General features: G+C 46.5%; 1 protein-coding gene and 1 long non-coding RNA gene across 4 annotated transcripts in view; one reads left to right on the top strand and one right to left on the bottom strand.

Moving 5' to 3' along the window:
- Positions 1-1,702: 1,702 nt before the first annotated feature.
- LOC310683956 lies at positions 1,703-26,697 on the bottom strand. 3 transcript variants are annotated; one of them, XR_014514584.1, is made up of 7 exons: positions 26,349-26,697; positions 25,642-25,706; positions 15,912-15,993; positions 14,388-14,521; positions 12,584-12,686; positions 9,006-9,232; positions 1,703-3,122 (listed from the first exon to the last, which is right to left on the bottom strand). It is a non-coding gene; the product is annotated as an uncharacterized lncRNA (long non-coding RNA). The 3 variants fall into 3 exon arrangements; XR_014514585.1 differs by lacking the exon at positions 1,703-3,122 and having other exon boundaries at positions 6,780-9,232; XR_014514586.1 differs by lacking the exons at positions 1,703-3,122; positions 9,006-9,232; positions 12,584-12,686; positions 14,388-14,521; positions 15,912-15,993 and adding an exon at positions 21,646-21,876 and having other exon boundaries at positions 25,504-25,706.
- LOC310683679 (protein-arginine deiminase type-1-like) overlaps positions 4,288-27,811 on the top strand; it is a 28,410-nt gene continuing 4,886 nt past the window's right edge. Inside the window, exons 1-14 of the mRNA XM_083453957.1 lie at positions 4,288-5,151; positions 11,353-11,530; positions 13,117-13,189; positions 13,922-13,983; positions 16,564-16,681; positions 17,790-17,915; positions 18,286-18,464; positions 18,650-18,753; positions 20,679-20,802; positions 21,213-21,320; positions 22,795-22,946; positions 25,139-25,283; positions 25,665-25,758; positions 25,971-26,050. Coding sequence (XP_083310083.1) covers positions 5,057-5,151; positions 11,353-11,530; positions 13,117-13,189; positions 13,922-13,983; positions 16,564-16,681; positions 17,790-17,915; positions 18,286-18,464; positions 18,650-18,753; positions 20,679-20,802; positions 21,213-21,320; positions 22,795-22,946; positions 25,139-25,283; positions 25,665-25,758; positions 25,971-26,050 — 1,638 coding nt within the window. The 5' untranslated portion in view covers positions 4,288-5,056. The remainder of the gene's footprint in view (positions 5,152-11,352; positions 11,531-13,116; positions 13,190-13,921; positions 13,984-16,563; positions 16,682-17,789; positions 17,916-18,285; positions 18,465-18,649; positions 18,754-20,678; positions 20,803-21,212; positions 21,321-22,794; positions 22,947-25,138; positions 25,284-25,664; positions 25,759-25,970; positions 26,051-27,811) is intronic.

Raw genomic sequence — 27,811 nt, 5'->3', positions numbered from 1 at the left:
GCATTGGGTTGTGGGTCTGATGAAAAGGAAGTGCAGTCCCTACAAATGGGGACCCCACCATCCTGCCCCTTAACAAGTTCTTCCATAGAAGCAATGGCCAGGTCGCTATCTAGTCACAGACTGTCATTTTTTTCTGCTTTCTAAAGCATCCCATGGACTGCAAGAAGATCAAACCTATCTATTCTTAAGGAAATCAGTCCTGAGCGCTCACTGGAAGGACAGATCGTGAAGCTGAAGCTCCAATACTTGGGCCACCTCATGAGAGGAGAAGACTCCCTGGAAAAGACCCTGATGTTGGGTAAGATGGAGGGCACAAGGAGAAGGGGACGACAGAGGACGAGATGGTTGGGCAGTGTTCTCAAAGCTACCAGCCTGAGTTTGACCAAACTGCGGGAGGCAGTGGAAGACAGGAGTGCCTGGCGTGCTCTGGTCCACGGGGTCACAAAGAGTCGGACACAACTAAACGACTAAACAACAACAACAAAAAGCATCCTAGGCTTGCGGAGGGACCTTGAGGGTCATCTAGTACAGCCCCCTGCAATGCCGGAACTGCAGCTAATGAATATAATGACGGAACCCTCCACAAACGCCTCTCTGATAAGTAAAGCAATAAAGCAATGCAACAGTAAAATAATAGGAGTTTTTAAAAGATGCAAACATAAAATAGGCATGGTGCAACTTACTTAAAATGCTGGCTGGTCATCATCAAGCAGTTGATGCATGCCTCCCAACATTTCTTCGATGAAAATAGGGACGTCCTAAGGAAAAGCGAGACATTTCAGGATCAAATCATGGTTTGAGCATATTGCAACGATCCTGGTCTGACTCCACTGGCTCCCACTTAGTTTCCGGGCCCAATTCAAAGTGCTGGTTTTGACCTATAAAGCCTTAAATGGCTCAGGACTGCAATACCTCAAGAACTGCCTCTTTCCATATGAACCTACCCAGACCCTGAGATCATCTTCTGAGGCCCTCCTTTGTGTGCCTCCTCTTCAAGAGGTCTGGAGGGTGGCAACATGAGAACGGGGCCTTCTCTGCAGTGGCTCTCCGTCTGTGGAATGCTCTCCCCAGGGAAGTTCGCCTGGCGCCTTCATTACACACTTTTAGGTACCAGGCAAAAACGTTCCTTTTTAACCAGGCCCTTGGTTGATCTGTTTGACATCCTATACCCTTTTAAAATGTGGCTCTTTTCTGGGAGGGGTGGGGCGTGCTATTGGGTGGTTGTTTTTATTCTGATATATGTTGTGATCTTTTCTGTGAACCGCCCTGAATGAATGAATGAATGAGAAACCGGGACAGCTTCTGTAAATCCAGGACTGCCCCTGGAAAATAGGGACACTTGGAGGAGCTGTTGATGTTCAACAGAGAAGGTTGCCTGCCTGCTATCAGGTGGGAGGGAGTTGCACATTTGGGCCTGAACGCACAGCAACATATGCATCTGAGCCATGGGGTGGGGGACACACTAGAACAGACATGAGGATATAACATGAGGCCTGCTGGATGAGGCCAATGGCCCATCTAGCCCAGCATCTTGTTCTCACAGTGGCCAACCAGGTGCCCCCAAAGGAAACCCCCAAGTACGACCCAGGCACAAGTGCCCTCTCCCCTCCTGCAGATTCCAGCAATTTGGATTCAGAAGCATCGCTGCATCTAACTGTGGAGGCAAGGCATCACTGCTTCCTGCAGGAGTGAGTTCCATAGATTAACCATGCACTGGACTCCCCCAAAGATCACGGTGATCAGGCAGGGATTTAAGAAATCAGGTGTTCCTTAAATTATTCTGGACCAAAGTTGATAAGGACCACACGAATTAATGAACTAAACCTGGCTGGGTAACCCATAGGCAGGCAGTGTAATTTCTGTCTGTCCCACCAACAGTCTAGCTGCAGAATTTTGCTCCAAAAATGAACAGAATTACAAATAATGGGAATTACAAATAAAGTCGTGCTCCATTCTGGAAAAATGAATCAACAGAAACTAGCACTGGTACCAGCCATATTTGTGAACAGGTTTGGGGAGATTTGATTCAGTTTGCATTTTGAGCCTAACCAATTTGCACATTCTGGAACCATGTGAGAACCAAAACAGAACAGTCCTTCAAAATTCACACTTCTCTGAATTTTGCAATGCAGCTCTCCAGCCGGGCAACGTGTACAGAAATGCATGTACTGGGGTGAACTGTGCATAAAACTGGACATATTAGTGAAATCAGCACCCCAAAATGTGTTACGTCAGGGAAAACTGCAAGAATGTGCTAAGGGAATGTACATGCCAAAACGCTGGTGGATCTTTAGGCTTATTCTTTTAAAAATCTGCAAATTGATGTGGAAGTGTGCAAAGCTGAATTTAAGACTGAAAAAATGGGGGGAAATGGAGAGAAACTGACATGGATAGATTTGCTGATCCATAGATGTGCAGAACATATTGGATTATATTGAACGAAGTGCTAACCCACTGAAATTAATGATCTTAAGATACGTTATTCATTTGTTCATTGTATCTGTATCCCATCTTTCCTCTAAGGAGCTGAGGGTGGCCTAACTGGTTCTCCTCTTCTTTCACTCCCCACAACATCCCTGCAAGGTAGTGTAGGCTGTGAGTGAGTGACTAGCCCACAAGGTTACACCTAGGAGGCTCTATGGCCGAGAGGAAGATTCAAACCCTAGTCTCTCCTATGTCCTAGTCTGCTATGCCACACAGCCTAATCAGAAGTATGCAGCTCAGTTACGTATAACGCCATATTATGTGTTCTGTTTTAATCCCAGTTAATTATAACATCTCAAATTATAGCATCCGCTCTCCTGGCTATGATGAAGCGGTGACTGTTGCCCTGTCAGATGGGCAAAATCTGACATCTGACCTGGGAAGGGAGCTGTGTCTCTCTTGGCTGCTCAGCCTGAGGTCATGAAGAAGAGGAGAGGCAGTGCCCTGAGCCATCGGGACAATCTGGCTCCTCTAGTGCCGTGTCAGTTGCTCCTCCGGGATTGCAGGGGTGGTCCAAGGGGAAAAGTCACGGGTTTCTTTTTTTCAAAAGGTGCTTCCAGACAGTCAGTTTTCAGACGGGATTCAACAAACCATAGAATTGGAGGGTTCATCTAGTCTGACCCCCTGCAAGGAAGGAACTGCAATTAAAGAATTCAATCACATGGGAGCAAACTCAGGTCACACAACTGAAGTTCATATTCACAACATGCCTGCTCTCTGCCTGTTTGCCCAACCCTGCCCCCGCCCTCCAAATTGGTCTTTTTGTGGTAAGAAAAGCAATAAGGAATTGGACTCTTTCTGATGAGGAAATGCACCGGGGAGAATGGGATCACTCAACATCAGTGGTGTAGCGTGGGTTGGCAGTGCCCGGGTCTGCACAGAGGGGGTGGTGGAAGAGAAATGGGCAGAGCATGCATGCACAGTCAACTGCCTAATGGCGTCTGCGTCACCCAGGAGATCACAGCCACAGAGATAAGGAAAGAAAAGACATTCCTTTGTCTGGAGAAGTCACTTCCTGGTTTGCATGGAAAAGCCATTTTATTTGTACCCTTAATTGTTGCATTATACTTGCTGCTAACCCTCATAACTCCATCTTATCTTTCCCCCCCCCCATCACTCATATCTTGAATCCTGCTTGTGATTTCATATCTCTAAAATACTTTGACAAATAGTAACCAAAAAACAAAAAAAGGCCTCCATTTTCCATAAACAGTTCACAGTTTTGATATCTTAGTTTTACAGTCAGATTTCACCATTTCAGCACAATCCATTAATATTATAAGTCGTTCTTCTTTGGTTGGAATCTCTCCCTCTTTCCATTTTAGCATGTAGAAGATTCCGGCTGCAGTTGTTGCATACATAAAAAGATTTCTCAGATTCTTCGGAACCTCTGTCCCCATTATCCCTAGCAAAAAGGTTTTGGGGTGGTTTTTTTTGGGGGGGGGGGATTACCAATTCAAACATATTTTAAAATTCATTATACCACCACCACCCCCAAATTCCTTGGCCGCCCAGATTCCTTTGGGAAACCCACAAGCAGGAATCAAGCACCAGAGCCCTGTTCCCTCCTGCAGTCCCCAGCAATTGGGATCATATGGCCGCCAGGACCATATAACACCGGTCCTAAAGGATTTCCACTGGCTCCCTGTACGTTTCCAAGCACAATTCAAAGTGTAAGTGGCCTTTGTATACCTGAAGGAGTGTGTGCACCTCCATTCTTCAGCTCGGACACTGAGATCTGCCTCTGAGGGCTTTCTGGAGGTTCCCTCCAGAAGTTACAGGGAACTAGGCAAAGGTCCTTCTCGGCAGTGGCACCCTCCCTGTGGAACGCCCTCCCTTCAGATGTCAAGGAGATAAAGAACTACACAACTTTTAGAAGACATCTGAAGGCAGCCCTGTATCGGGAGGCTTTTAATGTTTGACATTTTATTATCTTTTTATATGTGCTGGCAGCCGCCCAGATGGATGGGGTATAAATGTTGTTGTTGTTGTTGTTGTTGTTGTTGTTAATAAGCATCACTGCCTGTGACTGTGGAGGGAATGCATAGGCTTCAATAGCCCTCTCCAACCCCAAATCAGTTTTCCCTGCCCAGGTGCCCTATTCCCCCGCTTGGTAACGAAACACAACATCTCCTAGCACCCTGAGTAATACGCAAAGAAAAGAACACATGAATAGCTAAATTATAGTATTCCTCGTAGCCAGGAGTCCTGCCCTTTCTGTCTCTCAGCGTGTGACCTCCCTGATGATCCAACACCCTTGCACACCCAGGTCCCTACCAAAGGACCCAGATTTTGAAGTCTTTTGGGGAGAGATTGGAACCTCCTCCCTCTGTCCCTTCCCCAACTATATATTCCTCTCCATATATCTATATATTTCAGATCCCAGCTGCACTCGAAGGCAAGGAGACAGCACCAACACACCAAAGAGGGAAAGGGAACAAGGTGGAGCAGAGGTCCCAGGGTTCCTTTTCGCCTTCCTAAGCCAGTCATGCTGGTTTCCCCGTGAAAACAGGACAATCCAGGCTCTCTGCAGAAGTGCTAATTTTGGCCACCTTTTCTCCCCGCTGAGACAATGACAGCCAGGCAGAGAGTAGTGCGGGTGTCCACCGAGCAGCCAAACTACATCGTCTGCGTGCTGGGGACAGAAATCTCGATAGACATCCATGGGTAAGTGATGGCGTTTCTGTGGGCAAGTGATGGCATTTTGCATGGGCAAGTGATGGCATTTTGCATGGGCTGGCAGTTGAGCGTTTTGTGAGAATAGGCAGCCCTGGGTGGTTAAAGGGCTTGGTGCTGGGTTCGATCTTAGCTGTGTCTGGCAATAAGCAAGGTCATTGTTTTTCTGATCTCTGCCCTACAACATTGTTGTGAGTGGGACTGAGGTGATGCACGTGGGGCACTGAGGGGAAAGTGTGCCTTAAATCCTTATGTATTGGCACCAGCTTTCAATGGCACAAACCCACAAGACTCGTCGTTTAAAATAGGGTCTAATATATTTTAAGCAATACTTCCTTGAAGGGTCATCCCTGACAATAGACCTCTCCAATAGAACACCTGCTTTGCATGCAGAAGGTCCTGGGTTCAATCTCTGGCATCTCCAAGTAGGGTTGGGGAGGTCTCCCTAGGGAGCTGCTGCCAGTCAGTGTAGACATTACAGAGCTAGATGGATCTATGGTCTGACTTGCTAGAAGGCAACTTCCTACTAGCTATTAAAAAACTCAGAAACTATAGCTCACCAGGGGTTGACATCCAGAAATCCCTGACCAGTGGCTATGATGGCTAGGATTCCATACCGTCCAACATTTGTCCAGTGAAAATAGGGACAATTCAACAACAACAACGTTTCTGAATAATAATGCTGGGCTCGATGGGCCGCTGGCTTGATCCCGCAGGCTCTTCTTACATTATGCTTCTATGTTATTTATTCATCCATTTCATAAAATGTATATACCACTTGATGGTAAAAAGCTAATAACCCTCAAAGCACTTTACAAAAGATAAAACAGTAAAATCAGGAAAAATTTGCAGCCACGCTTCAAAATATACAATAAGTTAAAATACTAGAACAGATTAAAATCCGCACCAACAGCTTAAAATCCGCACCAACTTTCTAAGAGTCTAGTTTAATCAATAATGTTTAATCAATAATGTTTTAAGCAGGTGCTGAAAGGAATACAGTGGAGGCAGCTGATTGCTATCAAGAGGCAGGGAGTTCCAATGTTCCAAACAGAGTTCTTACAAATGTGGAATGTGTTTTATGTGGCACCTGTAGCAGTGGCAATTCCACTGATTAAAGTGGTTGAATGGGCCTGTGTCAGGCAAGAGAATATTGTTGGTCAACTGGTTACGTTATGTCACGTTAAGAAACCCTAGGAACAGGAGTCCTCTCTACTGAGGAAGGAGAGGTGTGAAGGAGAATAGATTGAGCTTAGCCATGAGCCCTTACAGGTGGAAGGAGGGGGGTTGTCAGACAACATTAGGCAAGCAAAGACTTGAAGGCTAGGTGTGCAAGCAGCCCACGCCCCTGAGACTGAGGCGCTATTTCTGTACACTGTGACACCAGCAGCGTGCAGCTTCCGGTGTGAGTAACCCCTCAAGAACTGCGTTCTGCACACGGAGAAGGAGGAGGGTGTCAGGGACCTGAACACAGCTTTATTATTTTAGATTGGTTTCATGTACAGTGGTACCTCGGGTTAAGAACTGTACACACACACACACACACACTTTTATTAGTTTTTAACATATTAATTATCATTCATACAGCAAAACATCTCATCTTATACAATAAATTTTGGACTTCCGTCAACACCTCTGATGATTTTCCATTCTTATCACTTATTACGCATTTCTTAATTTCATATTACCTTTAATTATCTTTAACTAACAATTCTCCTCATTATCTTTTTTGCAATATTTCAAATAATTCACCTTTCAAAACTTCTTGCAAACCTACTAGCGTAATCTGTTCATCACAATTACTTTTTAAATAGTCCGTAAATTTACTCCAGTCTTCTGAGAATCTCTGGTCCCGCAGGTTTCAAATTCTTCCTGTTAGTTTATCTAATTCTGCATAGTCCATCATTTTCATCCTCCATTCTTCTTTCGTCGGTAATTCTTCTTGTTTCCAATTTTGTGCCACACCTCGGGTTAAGAACTTAATGCGTTCCGGAGGTCCGTTCTTAACCTGAAACTGTTCTTAACCTGAGGTACCACTTTACCTAATGGGGCCTCCTGCTGCCGCCACACCGCCGCTGCGCAATTTCTGTTCTCATCCTGAAACAATGTTCTTAACCCGAGGTAATATTTCTGGGTTAGCAGAGTCTGTAACCTGAAGCGGTCGTAACCTGAAGCGTCTGTAATCCAAGGTACCATTGTAACTGCATGCCTGGCGGAGAGTGGTTCTGTGCCCTCTCTCCTCATGTGCTTGGCATGCTGTCATGGAAGACAGAAACGTGGGCTGGGTGTTCAGTCACAGAATCACAGAGTTGGAAGGGACACCAGGGGTCATCTAGTCCAACCCCCCTGCAAGGCATGAATTGCAACTAAAGCATCCCTGACAGATCCAACCTTTGCTTTAAAAAACCCCTCCAAGGAAGGGGTGTCCACCACCTTCTGAGGGAGTCATATCCACTCTTGAACAATTTTTGCCATCAGAATTTTTTTCCGGATGTTTAGTCAGAATCTCCTTTCCTGTAACTCGAAGCCATTGGTTCGAGTCCTACCCTCTGGAGCAGAAGAAAAAGATGGCTGTCATGTCACTTCTCAGTCTCCTCTTCTCCAGGCTTCTTCAACTGTTCCTCGTAAGACTTGGTTTCCAGACCCTTCATCATCTTGGTTGCCCTCCTCTGCACGCATTCCAGCTTGCCAATATCCTTCTTAAATTGTGGTGCCCAGAACTGGACACAGTATTCCAGGTGTGGTCTGAATAGAGTAGTACTATTACTTCCCTTGATCTGGACACTAAACTTGTATTCATGCAGCTCAGAATAACATTCGCCCCTTTTTTTTGCTTCTCCATCACACTGTTGACTCATGTTCAGCTTGTGGTCTACTAAGACCCCTGGATCATTTCCCCATGTCCTGCTGCCAAGCCAGGTGTCCCCTCGTCTTATATTTGCACAGCTGGTTCCTACCTAAATGTAGAACCTCACTCCCGTTTACTCCCTGTCCAGTGCACTCCCAGCATTGGTTTGGGAAGTGGTGCAAGCCCAATGCTTAGGCACTATCCATAGCTTAGGACCAGTTTCCTTGTGGGATTGCCCTACTCTGTAAATACCAGCTCAGCCACTTTGATCAGCAGAACTGCCACTGCTACAGATGCCATATAAGACTCGTTCCACAGTTGCAAGGAATCCATATTTTAGTGTGTCAGCACCTATGCTCCAGAACTCCCTGCCTCTTGACATCAGGCAGGTACCTTCACTGTTCTCTTTTCGGCACATGCTTCAAACATTTAGGCAAACCTACCCAGACACGTACAACAGTGGGTTGTTGTTGTTTTTAAATTCCTTGTTTTGAACTATTTACATCCATAATTTTAGCATCTGATACAAAAAGTTTGGCGGTTTGGCGGCAATCAAGTGGTACAGAAATCTTTTTACATAAACAAAAAGCCGCTCTGCCCCTCTGTCTTTGCCTCCCCTCCAAAACTGATCCCATTGCATCAAACTCCAAGGTAGCAGAGATCCAGGTTTGCAGAGATTTGCAGCTTTGCAGATTCCGCCACATCAACTCTGATTAGGCAAAATTCTGCTCAGAACCACCAAATCCACTAGCTGTACCCAACATGCAGTGTCAGCATGGCTGTGCGCTGACTAGGGGCTGATGGGAGTTGTAGTCCAACATGTCTGGAAGGCGCCAGGTTGCCAAAGGCAGCATCAGCAGAGAGACAGAAATTTGTGGGTGGGTGAGGGGAAGAACTTCATTTAAAAATTAGTCTGAATATCACATTACTGTACTCCTTTTCATTCCATATCCTCGTAGCCACCTTGTCAACTGTTTCTGCCAATGTATAAATATACCTGTCAACTAAGGATAACATGTTGCCCATCTGACAAAGCTGTATTTCTAGTCCAAGACTGCTTGCACCTCAGGAAACTTGTTGGCTTTTCAATGTGTCACAGGGCTCTTTGTTCACCTTGCCGCAGTCAAAGGGTGTATTTGAAAGTTTCTTTCTCTACGACCTCTTGAGTAGGTCACATACTTACATACTTGCTTTGATAGTTGTAGCTGAGGAAGCGTCTTTGGCCTAGGGGGACATTATTTATTTGTTTGTTTTAATTTACTTCACAAAATTTTCATGCCACTTGATTTTTAAAAACAACAACAAAGAAACAAAACAAACAAAACTCAAATTGGTTCACAAAAAGATAAAACAAGGAAATCATCGAGAAAAATCGTTTAAAACGTACAGAAAGTTCACACCAACTTTGTAAGCAACTGGGAAGGCTTGTTCAAACAACAATGTTTTTAGCAGGTGCTGAAAACAATACAGTAAAGTTGCCCCGATTGGTATCAATAGGCAGGGAGTTCCAAAGTTTGGGTGATGCTGCACTAAATGATCAAGCTCTTACAAATGCGAAGCGTACCCTCCAACATTTCTCAGATGAAAATAGGGACATCCTATCCTACATTGGGAAGCTTCTCCCTTGCAACATAAGCCACATAAGCAGAATGGGCTACTGGGAGAACAGAATGCTGGGCTACTTGGGCCCTTTATGGTCTGATCCAGCAGGTATTTTATTATAAGGAGGTGGAGGTCCAGAGTGCTCTTGTCAACCGACCACTTGCTGAGGTGTGGGGAGAATTGCTCTCGCACTCAGGACCTGCTATGGGGCTTCGTGTAATGGGCTCCGGACTTTAACTGCTATGTGACCAGCCAGCCCAAACTCCCAGGATGACTTTTATAGGTGTGTGCAGATTAAGAAATCGAAGGCGGTTGTTCCACCTGCATGGAAAACACTATTAAAATGATTGCTCTTATTTAGGGCCCATAAAGAAGGGTTTCATTCCCCCCTCCACCCTGCATTCTGTCCTTCCTTTCTGTAACCAAAGATGACTAGCTCCAGGAGTCATGGTTAATGGGTGTGCTTCTGCAGATCGTAAATCCAGCAGAGCCCAACTACAAGGAAAGGAGCGATTAGACGGGTTTACGGCCAGATTTACTGCCTCCCTCGGCTTCCCTTTTAAATTCTGCATGTTGACAGATTAATATCTTTCATTACAAGCTGCTGCAAGGCATAGACGGGGCTGGGTGGAGGAAGCACAGAGAGAAAGGTGGCAATGCATATGTGGAATATGTGTGTGTGTGTGTGTGTGTGTGTGTGTAAGGCTGTCGTCAAGCAGCTCTCATTGAAGCTGTAGCATTGCATCACAATCCTGGCTTTGGACTGCAGTCAGAATGCAGGGGAAGTTCTAGGGTAGGGGATCCCAAAATGGCCAGCAGGATTCCCAGGGGCCAAGAGGCAAGGGGGAATCACGGATGCGATGGGGGTGTCAATGTCTATCAGACTCTAAAAAGCCCCTATCAATGGATCAAGTTCAACAGCTTAGTTGGGTTCATTAAAATAAATAGTTTTAGCTGGCTTCAGAATAAATATGCCATTAACGGTTACTGTTTTTGATTGGATTGTGTTATTTTCTTCCCTAGTAGGTTGTGCAAAGCGCTGTTCTGGATGATTATTTTAGAGTAGCAGGCACTAGCTATGAGTTTATGGAATCCAAGGGGGTGCCTCCCCCCCCCCCCCAAATTTGGGAACCACACTCCGTACTGAGCCTGCTTTGCACTAAAATGTTTTGGGTTTGTTGCCTAGCTGGAATAGAGAACCAGTGGGCCCTAGTGGTTAGAGCATAAGAAATATTTAGGGATGCGGGCCAAATTTTGTCCTCGCTCCGGGTCACCATATTACCAAAGTCCGCCCCTGGTTAGAATGTCAGATTAAGACCTAGGAGACCAGGGTTCAAACCCCCATTTTGCCAGGGAGCTCACTGGGTGTGACTTTGGGGATGAGGTCACTGCCTTCCCTCAGCCTAACCTACCTCACAGGGTTGTTGTAAGGATTAAATGAGGAGGGGGAGAACCACGTGTGCCCCCTGGTATTCCTTGAAGGAGAAATATGTCATTCAAATGTAATAGTGATTGTAGAATCATAAAAGCACAGAGCTGGAAGGGATCTTGCTTGAATCCCAGCTAAAGCATCCATGACTGATGGCCACCCAACCGCTGCTTTAAAACCTCCAAGGAATGAGACAACCTCCAGAGGAAGACAATTCCACCGTCAACAGCTCTTACTGCCAGAAAGTTTTTCCCGATTATCAGTGATGATAATGCAATGATAAAACTGAACCAATTGTTTGCTCTGGCCCTAGATCTATACCCAAAGGTGCCACATCATTTGATGTCCGTGGAACTTCCGGGCTTCGAGTCTACGTCATCTACAACCCCAATGTTGCCACGGCATCTGAAGGTACAAGGTGGCTTCTCGACTCGGACGTGGAAGTGGTCGTGGCTCTAAACGGACCCAGCAGCGCCGTCAATGACAACAAGGTGAGTGGGGAGCAGCTGGGCTCCTCTGAGAGCCTGGCAAACATACCTGGGAGCCAGCCTTTGACCATGTTGCAGTGAGCAGTGCAGAATGTCGCAACAAGGGAGGTGCGCTGGATCCAAATGGATTTCAAACCCAGTCAGGCTGATTGTTGTATAGTGTTTTGAATTACAGTGGTACCTCGGGTTAAGAACTTAATTCGTTCTGGAGATCTGTTCTTAACTTGAAGCACCACTTTAGCTAATGGGGCCTCCTGCTGCAGCTGTGCCGCCGCTGCACGATTTCTGTTCTCATCCTGAAGCAAAGTTCTTAACCTGAGGTAATATTTCTGGGCATAGCTGTCAACCTTCCCTTTTTTTGTGGGAAATTCCCTTATTCCAGCGCCGTTTCCCGCTGCTATCCCGGATTGTGAGATATCCCGTAGACTGTCCCCGGGACAGGTGAGGTTGCTGATCCCTTATTTTCGAGGCTGCTGATCCCTTATTTTCAAATCTGAAAGTTGACAGCTATGTTTCTGAGTTAGCGGAGTCTGTAACCTGAAGTGTATGTAACCCAAGGTACCAAGGTACTTTTGTAAAAGAAAAGAAATGTGGCTAACAATACCCATTCCGCATTTGTAAGAATTCAGTATTTTTACTATTTAAACTTTTTGGTATGTTTTAAACCAGGGGTGAGCAAACCTTTTCAGCAGGGGGGCCAGTCCACTGTCCCTCAGACCTTGTGGGGGGGCGGACTATACTTTGAAGGGGGAAAATGAACGAATTCCTTTGCCCCACAAGTAACCCAGAGATGCATTTTAAATAAAAGAACACGGTCTACTCATGTAAAAACACATTGATTCCCGGACCGTCCGCAGGCTGGATTTAGAAAGCAATTGGGCCAGATCTGGCCCCCGGGTCTTAGTTTGCCTACCCATGTTTTAAACTATCGTTGTAAATTATTCTGGATAATTTTATTGTTTAAGCTTTTTGTAAACCGCTTGGTGTGTTTTCTCCCCTTACAATCAAGTGGTGTATAAAGTTTACGAAATATTTAACTAACTAAATCGAACCTACCTTCTAGGGTTGTTGTAAGAGGTGATGAAAACAAAGTGCTCAAGGCACCCTTATACCAACCGTCGTGCTCATCTTCTGAAAGCCTGTCCTTTTGGATACAAGCCTGAAGGGAACTATGAGACTTAGGGAATAAAAAGTTGAGGAGGGGGGGAGCTTACTTACTTTTCAGAGTATTCCTCTTATGAGAAAATCAAGACTGAGAGAGTGGTAAGGTTGGAAAGTCAGTGATTTAGAGGAGAACGTCACATGGACAGTGGAGAATTAACAGAGGTCCACATTAAACGGTGGGATGGAAGAGCCCATGTTGCTGCCATATGGGACTTGCCATTCTGTGTGCTATTTAAACCTCGCAAGAAAAAAAACATTAGGTGTCAATGACATTGTTGGGAATGGCTGCTTGAGGGTTTCCCTTTGGGGCACCTGGTTGGGCCACTGTGGGAACTGGATGCTGAACTAGATCAGAGCTATTGGTCTGATCGAAACTGCAGGGCTTTTCTTATGTTCTTATGACTGGGTACTGTGTCTTTTTGCAGGTTCGGGTTTCATATTACGGGCCAACAGGGGACACCCTCATTGCCAATGCTTGGTTGTACATCACTTGTATGGGTAAGTAATGACCAGTCCTTCCACATTCTCACTCATATTTGCTATTCAGATCCTTATTCCTTACAGCTCTAGGCTGTTGGTGCAACACACACACACACACACACATACACACACACACGAATTCCTGGATTCTAAGTCTGGGGCAAGTACTTTTGGCTAGAAAACCCCAGCAGAGATTTAAAATCACAAAATATGCTGCAAAGTACAGCATGGAAATATAGGCTGTTAGACCTGTACAGGCTCCTGTGGGTTCCAAATTTCCCCTTTCCCCCAGCATAGAAAAAGGCCACACATTTGGTAAGTTTAAAATAGTTTACTTACAAATACTCCAAAGGTCAGATTCATGTGCTTTTCCATATAGCATTCAGAAAAAGTTGCACAGGCACGTTACAGTGGTGCAAGTTCCTAAATCATTGGTATAGTGGCTCATGAGAGCCATACAGTTGAGCTGGAACAACTAGCTCAAACCTCTTTACATGTTGAACTTCTCAGGTAGACTGGGGGTGAGCAATAGGCTTCATTACCTATTTTCTCCCAAGGTAAGGGGAATTGACCTAGCTAAGCCTGGCATGGCAGCTTACTCTGTGGTATTAACCCCCAGGGCCGCTTGGGGAGGAAGGATGGGGGTATAAATGCAATAAATTCAACAAAGTAAAAATATTCATGCACAGTATCAAATAAGTAGCCTGAAGTACTAACATGATTATTCCCCCCACCCCAATATATTGTCAGCTATCTCTCTGGACGCTGATACTAGCCGAACTGGTAAGGTCGATGGCAAAGCAAACAACAAGGTAAGAATGGCAGAGTTTCCTATGTTTCTGTCAGTCCAGCCTCCTGTTCTCACAGTGGCTGAACAAATGCCCCAACGGGAAACCCGCAAGCAGGACCTGAGCACAACCGCAGCCCTCTGCCCTCTTGTGGCTTCTGGCTACAGGTGCTCAGAAGCATTGCTGCCTCTGACCATAAGGACAGAGCAGAGCCATCCTGGCTAGTATCCATCAATAGCTCTCTTCTCCATGAATTTGCCCAATCCTCTTTTAAAGCCATCCAAGTTGGCAGCCATAACTGTCTCCTGTGGGAGGGAGTTCCGCCGTTTAACTATGTGCTGCATAAAGAATTACGTCAACAGATATGCTAATAGATCCGTGTCTGCCAAGAACGGTCCCCACCACACCTTTTCTGCCCTCCAATTTACCTTGGCCAGGTGTGAGGCTCAACACTCCATGCTGTCTCTGATACTGTAGGTAGTACAAAGTCATCTTGATGATTAGTAGCCGTAGATAGCCTTGTCCTAGAATTGCAGAATTGTAGAGTTGGAAGTCCCATGGACTGCAAGAAGATCAAACACATCCATTCTTAAGGAAATTAGCCCTGAGTGCTCACTGGACAGACAGATCGTGAAGCTGAGGCTCCAATACTTTGGCCACCTCATGAGAAGAGAAGACTTCCTGGAAAAGACCCTGATGTTGGGAAAGATGGAGGGCACAAGGAGAAGGGGACGACAGAGGACGAGATGGTTGGACAGTGTTCTTGAAGCTACGAACATGAGTCTGACCAAACTGCGGGAGGCAGTGGAAGACAGGAGTGCCTGGCGTGCTCTGGTCTATGGGGTCACGAAGAGTCGGACACGACTAAACAACTAAACAACAACAAGAGTTGGAAGGGACGGCCTAAGGGGCATTGAGGTCAGGAGTCACAGCTAAAGCATCTCTGACAGGTGGCCATTCAACCTCTGTTTAAAAACCTCCAACAAAGGAGAGTCCACCACCTTCTGAGGGAGCCCATCCAACTGTTGAACAGCTCTCACCATTAGGAGATTCTTACTAAGGTTTAGCTGAGAAGCAGAAAACAAGCTTGCTCCATCTTTCACATGGCAGCCCTCCAAATATTTGAAGATGGCTTCACTTCTCATTCTTCATGAAGTTGTCCAAACCAGTTTTGGAGCCACCCAGGTTGGTGGTCAAAACTTCAGCTTGTGGGAATCAGGTCCACAATTGTGCACTGTGTAAAAAAAAAGGGGGGAGTTTCTTTCATCTGTCCTGAACATTCCAACATTTAGCTTTGTCAGATGACTCCTTTAAGGTCTGCTATGGTGAGAAGGCAGGCAAATTCCTGTCTACTCTCTCCACATCATGTATGCACAATGCTAGTAGCAAATAACGGTCCTATTCCCTCTGGATTTATCCGATAAGGATGCAACTTTCTCACTATACTAGTTGGCTGAAGAATGCATGTGGCGGTATGGAATGGAGTAAAAATAAGTGAGTTCGACCACTGGTTCATCTAATGTTGTCTACATTGAATGGGAGCAGCTCTCTAGTGTTTCAGGCAAGAGTCTGTTCCCAGCTGTACAGTGGTACCTCTGTTTACAAACTTAATTCATTTTGGAAGTCCGTTCTTACACCGAAAGCGTTCTTAAACCATGGTGCGCTTTCCCCAATGAGGCTTCCTGCTGCTGGTGCCCTTCTACCGGTTGGCTTCTGTTTGTCTTCCGGGGCAAAGTTTGCTAGATAGAACACCTACTTCCGGTTTTGCGGAGTGCATTGCCCAAATTGTTCGTTAATAGGACTGTTCTTAGACCGAGGTACCACTGTACCTAGAAATGCCATTGGGAATTGAACCTGGGACCTTCTGCATGCCAGACAGGTGCTCTGCCACTTATACAGAAGATGTCACCTGAAAACCAAATTAAGGTTCCAAGCGATAAAAATCTACCTACCAGGCATAAGGACGGTGATGCCACTTTTCAGACAGTCTTTTGTTGGACGAAGCTTTTGGGATCTTCCTCCCAAACAAACCAACTGCAAGAGACAGAGAGATTTTCGCATAACAAAATGGTCTTGTACATGTCCTACGTTGGATTTACTTGCACAATTGCAGCTTTGCACAGGTGGTGGGAAAATAAATGGAGAACGGGAAGGAAACGGTCAGAAGGAGATTTTGCAGGATCTTGCGAAGACCTCACGAGATCTTGCGTGACCTTCCGCAATATATTTGTGTGCAGACCCCCAGAACGTAAACCCTGCATATGTTTTGTGCCTCCTCTTTTGCATCTGAATGGGGCCTGAAAAACCTTTATTGGAACAGGGTGGGGTGGGAGGGCTGTGTTGACTAACAATCCAGACTTAGCCGCTGGGTCAGTTGAACATGTGCATATCTACACCAGCAGATCCAAAACTTGTTGGCCTCCAAATGAGGGGTGGGATCTGGTTGCATGGATCCGCCTTGGAAAGGGGTCTGTCTGCTGGAAGCAGAATGAAAGAGAGTAATGAGAGGCTCGGTCCCCCCCACTCCAAGGCACACAAGAGAGACCCTCTTATATATCATTTGAGAGGAAGCGATGAAATTCATTGTTGCTGTTTTCCCTGCAGACAAAATGGTCTTGGGGTCCCCAAGGAGAAGGAGCGGTTTTGCTGGTCAACTGCGACAGGGACGGCCCGAGCTTTGGAGACATGGACAATGCCTATCCGTACGTCCGATCCCACACAGGTACATGCTGGGGCCAAGCAGCCAGTGTGGTGTAGTGGTTAGAGTGTTGGACTAGGAGCTGGGAGAGTCCAGGATTCACCCCCCCCCCTTGGCCATGAAGCTCATTGGGTATGGCCTTGGGCTAGTCACTGCCTCTCAGCCTGACCTACTTCACAGGGTTGTTGTGGGGATTAAGTGGGGAGAGGGAGAGCCATGTATGCTCCTAGGAGTTCCTTGGATAAAAAAGTGGGGTGTAGATGTAATAAATAAAGAAATGCTCCTTGAACCCTGGCCTTGCAGCTTGATGGGAATAAGCTGGTGAAACCCGCATCCCTGCCCGCAAAGGCCTACAACTTATTGCAATGGGCAAGAATGGTTCTAATAATAATAATAACAATAACAACAACAACAGTAATAATAATAACCCACCACCCAGGGTGGGTTATTACAATGATTTAAAATACAAAATTAAAAAAAAACAACCTGCAAAAAATGCACAGGCTCAGCAACTCTTGTCTGATTTGCATTAATTCAGATTCTGTAGCCAAATCCTAGAATTAAAAATAAGGAAAGAGTACAAACCAGTCCTTTGCATCTCTGCAGTGCTCATAGGCATAGCCAAGATTTTTGTTGGGGGGGGGCAGGCTTTTTGTTAGAGGTGGCAGAACCTCAGTTTGCTATATATTTTTAATGATTTTTAATTATTGGGGGCAGCTGCCCCTCCCTGCCCCCTCCCCCGGCTATGCCCATGGCTGTGCTCTTCGTTTTCCCCTCTTATGGTGACCAGGATACGGGGAGGGGAAGGACCAGCACCGGCGGCTCCCGATATCCCTAAATTTCATAGCATCAAATGAAGCTTCATCTCTGCACCTCTGAAGTCAAGTTTCATATGTGCACCCCTGCAACGAAGCTTCGTACGTGCACCTCTGCTGAAGAGACCTTTGAGGCCATGTCCCAGAGTCAACAGTTATCAAACATCAACCCCTAGTTTGCACGAACCTTTGGAGTGGGTTGATATGTAACTGGCAAGGCAAGCCCAGTCAGAACACCCCATCTAGGGAGGCTGGAAGAGCACCTTGATGGTGACCTATTCTGACACCTAAATCCTTGTCCCTCCTGTTTTTCCAAGACCTGCAAGACTTGTCGCTTCTGATCCTGAACACCCATGGCCCTGCTGGCGTCTTTGACACCCACAAGCTGGTCCTTCACATCTCCCCGTTCGACGCAGCCAAAGTGAGAGTTTTCCACGCTAGAGGTGAGTCCCCGGTTCTTTGCTCCCTCTGGACTGGCAGAATCAACAGGGGGATCCTCTAGACCTGTTCATTGAGCATCATTCCTGATTTGCTTGTGCAATGCTTATGCAGAGGTCAGACAATGTGCAGTCTTTATGGTGCATTTGTTCTGATTTGTTTGCAGAAAACCCATGCGGATATTAGACTGCATCCAGTCTTTATCGCGCATTCATTCTGATTTGTCTGCAGGGAGGTTATACAACAGCAAACTTCCATCCTGCATTTGTTCCAGTTTGCTTGCAGGATATTATTTGCATGACTTTCCCTGTAAATATTATAAATAAACACAACAAAATATAATAACAGATGCCACGTGGCTTACTTTCACAGCAGGCGATGTGTCATTCTCCAACTACGAGCATGTGTTGGGGGTGGACAAGCTCTCCTACACCGTGGGACGCACCGATGGGAAAGGGCAGCACACTTTCTACGTGGAGGGCTTGGCCTTCCCAGATGCCGACTTCAAAGGCCTAGTTTCTTTGAACGCGACGCTGCTGGAGCACTCAAGTCAGGTACAATCCTGAAGAGGAAGGTGGGGGACACGGGAGGCCATCATTTCCAGCTGCACCCATGCTTCCAATAAGCATCTGGTTGGCCACTGTGAGAACAGGATGCTGGACGTGATCCCAATGGCCTGACCCTGCAGCCAGACTCTTCTGATGTTCTCTCTCCCCCACCCAACTCTTACTTTCCACAGAATTCGCCAGCCACACCCGTTTTTACAGACACTGTGGTTTTCCGAGTGGCTCCCTGGATCATGACCCCCAACACATTGAAGCCATTGGAGATATTTGTCTGCAGGTTAAAAAACCACCATATTTTTGTGGGTGACGGCGGCAGGGTGTTGTGGGTGGAGCAGTGGGTAATGGTGTCATTTAGGATGCTAAAACCAAGCTGCTGGTTAATGTTCAGATCATAGAATCACAGAGTTGGAAGAGACCACAAGGGCCATCGAGTCCAACCCCCTGCCAAGCAGGAAACACATCAGACCACTCCTGACATATGGTTGTCAAGCCTCTGCTTAAAGACCTCCAAAGAAGGAGACTACACCACACTCCTTGGCAGCAAATTCCACTGTCGAACAGCTCTTACTGTCAGGAAGTTCTTCCTAATGTTTAGGTGGAATCTTCTTTCTTGTAGTTTGGATCCATTGCTCCGTGTCCGCTTCTCTGGAGCAGCAGAAAACAACCTTTCTCCCTCCTCTATATGACATCCTTTTATATATTTGAACATGGCTATCATATCACCCCTTAACCTCCTCTTCTCCAGGCTAAACATGCCCAGCTCCCTTAGCCATTCCTCATAAGGCATCGTTCCAGGCCTTTGACCATTTTGGTTGCCCTCCTCTGGACACGTTCCAGTTTGTCAGTGTCCTTCTTGAACTGTGGTGCCCAGAACTGGACACAGTACTCCAGATGACTATCACTTCCTAGGTTTCCAACCTTCAAATGGATTTTGGAGGTTTTCGAGCAGAGCTTGGATGCCCATCTGCCAGGGATTCCTCAGCTGTGATACCTGCATTGTGGGGGGTTGGACCAGAAGACCCTTGGGGTCCCTTCCAACTCTATACTTCTATGATTCTACATCTCATAGTTTCCTTAAGGTTGCACCTAGTGCTAGTCCCGCTCAGGGTAGAGCTGAGCTGAAGTGACTGAACATGGCAGACATAGGTCCATTCATTTCCTGCTCTGACTAGGACTTAGCTGAAGGCAACCCTTTGCTCCCCAGCTAAACATCTCAGTGCTAGAGGAAACAAGTCCTGGGAAACATGTGTGTGTGTGTGTGTTTGTGGACTTCAGGTTACATACACTTCAGGTTACAGACGCTTCAGGTTACAGACTCCGCTAACCCAGAAATAGTACCTCGGGTTAAGAACTTTGCTTCAGGATGAGAACAGAAATCGTGCTCTGGCGGCACGTTGGCAGCAGGAGGCCCCATTAGCTAAAGTGGTGCTTCAGGTTAAGAACAGTTTCAGGTTAAGAACGGACCTCCAGAACGAATTAAGTACTTAACCCGAGGTACCACTGTACTAAGCAAATTGAGAATGGTTCACTTCTGCAGTTGAGCCACAATGGCTTCCAAAGCAAGGGAGTCAAGAGCTACTAGCCAGAATCCTCTATGCTCCATCTCCACAGTCAGAGGCAGTAATGTTTCTGAATGCCAGTTGCTGGGAATCACAAATGGGAAGAGATGCTGCTGTGCTCATATTCTGCAGACATTTGGGGCATCTGGTTGCCCGCTGTAAGAACAGGAGGCTGGGCTAGATGGGACACTGGCCGTATCCAGCAGGCTCTTCTCATACTCTTAATGGTCCTCCAGGGCCGTCTCTACCCAGGGGTGCAAGGGGTGTGGGGCACCGGGCGCTGAATTCGGGGGGGGGGGGTGCCGGGCGCCTGCTGCTGAAGCTGCCTAAGTTCTTAACCGCGATCAGCGGTTGATCGCTGGGTCATTTCCATTCTCTTTTGTGGAAGAGCTGCAGAATCAATGTATACAGTGGCGTGCCCTAGTGGCGTTGTTCATTTCCGCATCTTCACAAAAATGGAAGGCGGAGCTATCGCCGCTGCTTTTTATTTTTTCATGTTAGCGGTTTTAACCTCCTTAAAAGCTGAACAACTTAGACTTGTGCCCCTAAAAAAAAGCTCAACAACCTTGACCTGGCTAAAGATGGCCCTGCGGTCCTCGTCTACATAGTTTTCCTTCCCTTTGCACCTTTTTCTCCTTTCCAGCATTGAAAGAGGCACCAACCCCAACCAGACATTCCTGGAGGCTGTGAAAGCCCTGGCACAGAAAGCTGGCTGTAAGCTGACCATCTGCCCGGAGATTGAAAATCGGGGCGACCGCTGGATCCAGGTACCCTCCTTGAAGCTGTACATCCCTGAGGCCAGGTGGGGCACCTGCTGCCACCAGAAGGTCTCTGCCTTCCTCATCACTGCCTTCCCCCAGGTCTCCCAATATACACTCCAGCAGATAAGGAAGGGTGAATATTTGTTTGCTCACCTTAAGGCACAATTGCTAATTTGCTGTTTATTGGACCTGTTCACAGGATTTTGTAATTCTTGTATATTATTGTTTTCCTTTTATTATTTCCATTGGCTTTGTTCCCTGATCTGAAGAACAGGCTGCAAATGCTTTAAGTAACTAGTAAGTGTTAAACCCATTTGGGGAAAGAGGGAAGAGTGTTTTTGCAAACTGGTCATTCCCAAAGGGATACAGCACCTTAACCAGCAGGGATCCTGATCCATTTCTCTCCCCTCTAACAGGATGAGATGGAGTTTGGTTATGTGGAGGCCCCCCACAAGTCCTTCCCTGTTGTCTTTGACTCCCCCAGGAACCGAGGCCTCAAGAAATTCCCTTTCAAAAGCATTTTGGTAAGCCAGGCTTCTTCAGCCCTCAGCACATCACTTCTTTTACTGAAAGCAGATGCTTCCATCAATAGCATTAGAAAAGAAATCTAAATATCATGACTGTGTTTGCACGGAATGCTAAACTGAGGTTTGTTCAACAAGCCACGCTTTGTCTCATGGATGAACAAGAAGCCATGACTTGTTTTCTCCATTTTCAGTGGACAAATAAAGTGAAAGAAATGGGGGGGGGGGGGGATGAAAAGGTGCATAAAAGTCTACTACAATATGCTATATACCATACATATATAAGTAATGTCATTCATTATTCCAGAGAGTATACAAGTCACTATAATTTCTATAAATGCATTGCAAATATCATTATATTTATCCATACACAATCTGCGACTAAAAGCAATCATTTCATATGTTGCAAGACTTGTCTTAGCTTCTTGATTCCCAGTTTTTCTTGCCTCCTGCCTCTGTTGCTGGAAGAGATTATGGGCTAGGGTGGCCAAACAAACCATGGTTCAGTGAGGCTTCAGACAAAATGCCAAGCCACTTTGAAAATGAGCCATAGTTGCTAAGCAAAAAGGAAACAATGGCATGACTTTTTGGTTTTCCACCAGAAAACAAACCACAGTTGGTCTGCTGGGCTGGGTTCATACAAAACACACTTTGGCTAAGCAAACCATGGTTTTATGTTCCTTACAAACCAGGCCCACGTCTTCCTTGAAAAAGCCCAGGATGGTTATGTTTGTGTCTCCATCTACCCTACTTTCCCCCTTACAGTAGCCCTATGTGGTAGGTTAGACTAGAGAGTGATCTAGGTCGCTTGAGGAAGTTTCATGGCTGAGAGTTGGTCTACCACACTGGGTTAAGAACATATGAAGAATCCGCCAGTGACTCATTTAGTGCAGCATCCTGTTCTCACAGTGGCCAACCAGATGCCTGTGAGAAACCTACAAGCAGGATTTGGGCACAAGAGCCTTCTCCCTTCCTGCGGTTTCCAGCAATTGGTATTCAGATGCATTGCTGCCTCCAACTGTGGAGGTAGAGCATAGCCATTGTGACTCATAGTCATGGATAGCCTTATTTTATCCCACGACTTTGTCCAATTCTCTTTTAAAGCCAACCAAGTTGATGGCCATCACTGCCTCTTGAGGGAGGGAGTTCCATAGTTTAACCATGTATAGAAGGACTTCAGCTCCATTGGATGTTCAAGTGTTACGAGAGAGGGAGAAACAGTAATGAATTTCTATGGGTCTACTCTGAACAGAATTTTGTTGGCTGCAACTGACTTTATCTGTACGCTGCCTCTCTCAGAGCCAAATAATGAAAGCACATCTCTCCAGATTAAGTAAGATTTCTCACCTTCCTCGCTGGAAACAGAGAGCATTTTCCAGACACAGATTAGAAGTTAAAGGCACATCTTGTGCAACACCTTGCCTTCTGTATACTTGCCTATGCTCCTATTTCTCCTTGTCGTGTTTCCTTGGAGGGCCCTGATTTTGGGTACGTGACCCGAGAACCCCGGTACGGACGCGTATCCAGCCTGGATTCATTCGGGAACCTGGACGTCAGCCCTGCCGTGACGGTCAAGGGGAAGGAGTACCCACTGGGAAGGATCCTCATTGGCAGCAGTTTCCCAGGGTAAACCACCAAGTTCAAAATAAAAATAAATACAATTATAATTCCCCACCCTTGCTTGTAGAGATGGGGGAACACTGCATTGCAGGGGAATGGTTTCAAGGTTTGCCATTCAATTGTTAACTGAAAATAATTGGGGGTGGGGGAAGGGTCATATCTCAGTGGTAGAGAATCTGCTTTGGATGCAGAAGGACCCAGAGTCAATCTTCAGCAGCATCTCCAGGTGGACCTGGGGAAAAGACTCCCTGCCTCATCTTATGTAGAGTGATTGCCAGTCGGGGAGCCTTTGGCCCTCCAGATATTGATTTATTCCTTGCGTTTATATCCCAGCTTTTTCTCCCAGGGACTCAAGATGCCATACATGGTTCTCCCATTCTTCCTTTAATCCCCACACCAACCCTGTGAGAGAGGTTGGGCTGAGAGGCAGGGATTGGCCCAAGGTCACACCCAAGAAGCTTCACGGCACAGTGGGGATTTGAACCCTGGACTCAACCAGGTCAAAGTCCGACACTCTAACCACTATGCCATTCTGGCTAAACCACAACTTGTATCATCCCTGATCATTGGCCATGCTGCCTGAGGCTGATGGGAACAATATCTGGACCCCACCCTCCATGATCTAAGGTATCAAGGATGCTCCAGAGAGAGCAATGATGGCATAAATCCAATTCTTCATCAGGGGATGAATCAGAAAGTCAGTGCCTTGTTGCTGGATACCATTCAGATATTTTCTCTGGGAAACCCTGGTCTAGCAATTGTTTTGGGGGAGGCAAGTACTAGGAGTGGGTTGTCATGAGGCTAACAAAAGCTTTCCTGTGCTGTTCTGTGCTTGGTTAATAAAGGTAAAGGGACCCCTGACCATTAGGTCCAGTCATGACCGACTCTGGGGTTGCGGCGCCATCTCGCTTTATTGGCCGAGGGAGCCGGCGCTTGTCCACAGACAGCTTCCGGGTCATGTGGCCAGCATGACTAAGCCACTTCTGGTGAACCAGAGCAGTGCACGGAAATACCGTTTACCTTCCCGCCGGAGCGGTACCTATTTACCTACTTGGACTTTGACGTGCTTACGAACTGCTAGGTGGGCAGGAGCGGGGACCGAGCAACGGGAGCTCGCCCCGTCACGGGGATTCGAACCGCGACCTTCTGATCGGCAAGTCCTAGGCTCTGTGGTTTAACCCACAGCACCACCCACGTCCCTCGCTTGGTTAATAAGGAAGCCTTAATGTAGGAGGATCTCATGGTATGAGGCCACCTAGAGACCCAAGCACTTCCCAACTCAGACAGAGGCAGCTGGGAAGATGTTTGCTGGGAAGGCAATGCTGGCTTCTAGTTCTCAATGAGTTCCTCACCACCCAGATACTGCAAAGATGCACCTTGCTACCGGTACTCATGAGAGTATAGGAAGCTGCCTCTTACTGAGCCAGGTCCCTGACTGGCAGCAGTCTCCAGGTTTTCAGGCAGGGATGCTTTTTCTAACACAATGAATTTTTGTAATTTATTTCACTATTAGATGCATTTATATGCATGCATTACCATAGTACAGGGGTGCCAAACTCAAATTCATCGGGGGCCGCATCAGCAGTTTGGTCACCCTCAAAGGGCTGGTTGTATCTGTAGGATTTACAGTACAGGAGAGAAGGGTTCAGGCAGCCGTTGGATCTGTCACATCACAGGATGGCATGCGCTCAATATAAAAACAAGTGGAGGTTTCCTGTGTAGAACGGCCGGCGCCACTAGAGGGCAGACGTTCTCTGGCTTGTAGGCTGCCATGCATGCGCTGAAGAGGCGGCTTTCTTGTGTCAAAAAAAAAAAGCGAGAATAAAAGGTGAAGGCTGGCGGCCGGCAGCGGCTACACGGGCCACATGGCGAGGTCTGGCGGGCCGGATTCGGACCGCGGGCCTTGTGTTTGACACCCGTGCCATAGTATATGCATTTCTGTACACATTGTTTGACCAGAGAGCACTGTTGCAAAATTAAAAATAAGTGTGAATTTCAGAAGGTGGCTGTGTTTTGGTTTGGAAAGCTCAAATCATGTGAGAATCAAATGCAAACTGAATTTATTTTCCCCCATCACTAGTTCTAACCCCACCTTCTATTCTCTCTCTCTCTCTCTCTCTCTCTCTTTCTTTCTTTCTCTCTCTCCTTCCTTCCATCCCTCCCTTTCTTTTTTAAAAAAACCCTGCCTCATCTCTTAGGTCTGGCAACAGGAAAATGGTCAAAATTGTCCGGGATTTCCTCTATGCTCAAAGAGTGCAGCCCCCTATTGAGCTCTATTCTGACTGGCTCACTGTAGGGCATGTGGATGAGTTCCTGACCTTTGTTCCGGCTTCCAACAGGAAGGTAATGATCCTCAGGGAAGTGCTTTGACCGGCTTCCTTTCCCATATTTGATGCTTTATATCTGATTAGCTCTACACTGGAAAAGTCACTCTGCCGGCTTCTCTCACGGAGCCCTATCCCTGTCACCAGTCTCTGTGGGAGGGCTGCAGCCTCCCAGAAAAGCTTTACAGAGGGATTAGACAAATTCAGGGAGGGCAAAGCCATCAGTGGTTACTAGTCACCTCTGCTGTTGGAGTTGATATGCCACTGAATCACAGGAATCACAGGTGAGGAGAGTTGATGTCTCACTCAAGTCCTGCTTGTGGGCTTCCCATAATGGGCACCTAAATGGACAACCCAAATTCTGCCCAGCAGTTTACCTTTCTCATTTCTCTCCCTGCAGGGTTTCCGATTGCTCTTAGCCAGTCCTGCTGCTTGCCTGAAGCTGTTCAGAGAGAAGCAAAAAGAAGGTTTCGGAAATGCTGCCCTGTTTGAAGGTGAGGACAGAATCAAAGAATGGTAAAGTTGGAGGGGACCCTGAGGATCATCTAGCCCAACCCCCTGCAATGCCAGAATATGCAGCTGCCCCATACAGGACTTGAACCTGCAACATTGCTGTTGTCAGCACCATGCTGTTACTGCTCCCTTCCTGACGGGGCTCACGAAAGCCAGCAATTTTTAAAATTTGTGGAAACCATTTCCCTTGCAGGTCTCGGGAGAGTGGGGCGCATTACTCTGGATGAGCTCCTGGCGGACAGACTTTTGCACCGTGACAGCAAGTATGTGCAGGTAAACCGTTATCAGAGTGCAGGTGGATCTGGACCATTTCCATCCTACCCCACCCTGAATTTGCAGCGTGGTTTCCACTCCACCTCAGTTCACCTTTTGCAAAAAAAAAAAAAACCTACATTGTTTGTCCTGCTGTCCACCATGGCACAATTATAGAATGTCCATAACTAATCACATGATTGCATCGTTGTTATGTTCTTCCACCCCATCATTTCAGTGCAAAGGAAACACAGTGCAAAGGAGGGGAACGGGAGCAATCAATTATGTATCATTTGCAGATGGAAAGCAACATAAATACCTATTGTGCTTGCTAGATTGAATTCCGTTCCAGAGGTGGGACAAACAGGCAAAACCTGGCCATTTCTGTTCCCGTTAATGGTGAAATTGAGCAATTGTATCTGGGTTGAGCCCTGGCATCTCTCTGAAGTCACACCCTGCGTTAGATCTGCAATACATCTTCCTTGGAAGAGAAACACATTTTGTTTCGTTTCTGTCATCAAGTAAACGATGTACCACAACTTCCCCTGGCAACTGATTTCTGTGGTCCAACTCGCTTAGGTAAATGTCTGTCTCCCTTTTTAGTAATCTCCTTTCCGCACTCCTAGACCTTGCCACCAGGATCTTTCTGCATCCAAAGACAGACTTTCTGTTATTTTTCAGCCCTTCATAACACTTCTCAGAAACTTTCCCCTATGACAGCTCCCAGAAGCCGTGACTGTTTCAAATGGCATCGTAGTGCTTTGGCATGAATGTCTGGCATCCATCTGAGCCTTTGGCCTTGCTGGCCGGGGCTGGTAGGTGTTGGGGTCAAACCACATTTGGAGGTCCATGAGGTCCCCCATCCCTGAACTAGACCCTCACTTGCCTTCACTGCCCCTGGCTCCCTCCATTCCCTCTCTGCCTTCTTTGAATGCTGGGCGGGCCAACCTCTGGCTGATCCCAGACTACAACTCCCATCCTCCTCCTTGACCACACTGCCTGCAGCTGATGGGAGTTGGAGTCCATCAACATCTGTAGGGCCACAGCTGTTCTGCATCTTCCTTCCTGGGCCAGCCTTTGCCAACCTGGTAACATCCAGGTATTTTTTTTTTTTTACTTCGAAATATCGACAAAATACTGGCTGGGGCTGATGGGAGCTGGAGTCCTTCAACACTATCTGGAGGACACCAGATCGCTGAAGGCTGTTTTGCCTAGGGATGGGTGAAACTGTCTATCTCAGTTTCTTTCATTTTTCCAGTTTTCAGTTCTCTGCATTGCCACATCAGTGTGCAAAGTGTGATGTGCGTCTTTAAAAAGCCTTCATGAAAATTTCAGCAGCAGTTCAGTGTGGATTTCTCCTAATATATACATTTATTCATGCAGTCCCCCCCCCCATTTTTTTTTTTTTTTTTTTTGCAAACCTATGTTCCCTAATATTTAAATATCCCCAATATGTTTATTTTTCCACGTTTATTTTAATTTCATGAGAACATAGGGACAGGCCAAACAACCTCCTCTTCTCACAATCTCTGACCAGAAGCCTCAAAGGAAAACCGACAAGCAGGGTTCCCTACTTTTGAATGCCATCTTCATTATCGTATGCATTTTTACGCACACTTTACCTCAGCATTTGCATTTATTTATTTATTTTTGTATACATGGCTGGAGAAGTGCATTGCAAAATATGGAGAAATGCAAATTTGGAAAGGGGGCTGCATTTCGGTTCCTGTCTTGTTTTGGAAAGTGCGAATAAAGCAGATTCTTCTTTAAAAAATCAATCCC

This window comes from Podarcis tiliguerta, assembly GCF_965153285.1.
Source record: "Podarcis tiliguerta genome assembly, chromosome: 8".
In the NCBI taxonomy this organism is placed as follows: Eukaryota; Metazoa; Chordata; class Lepidosauria; order Squamata; family Lacertidae; genus Podarcis; species Podarcis tiliguerta.
Note: the sequence above shows the minus strand (reverse complement) of the source record. Positions and strands in the feature narration are given on the sequence as shown.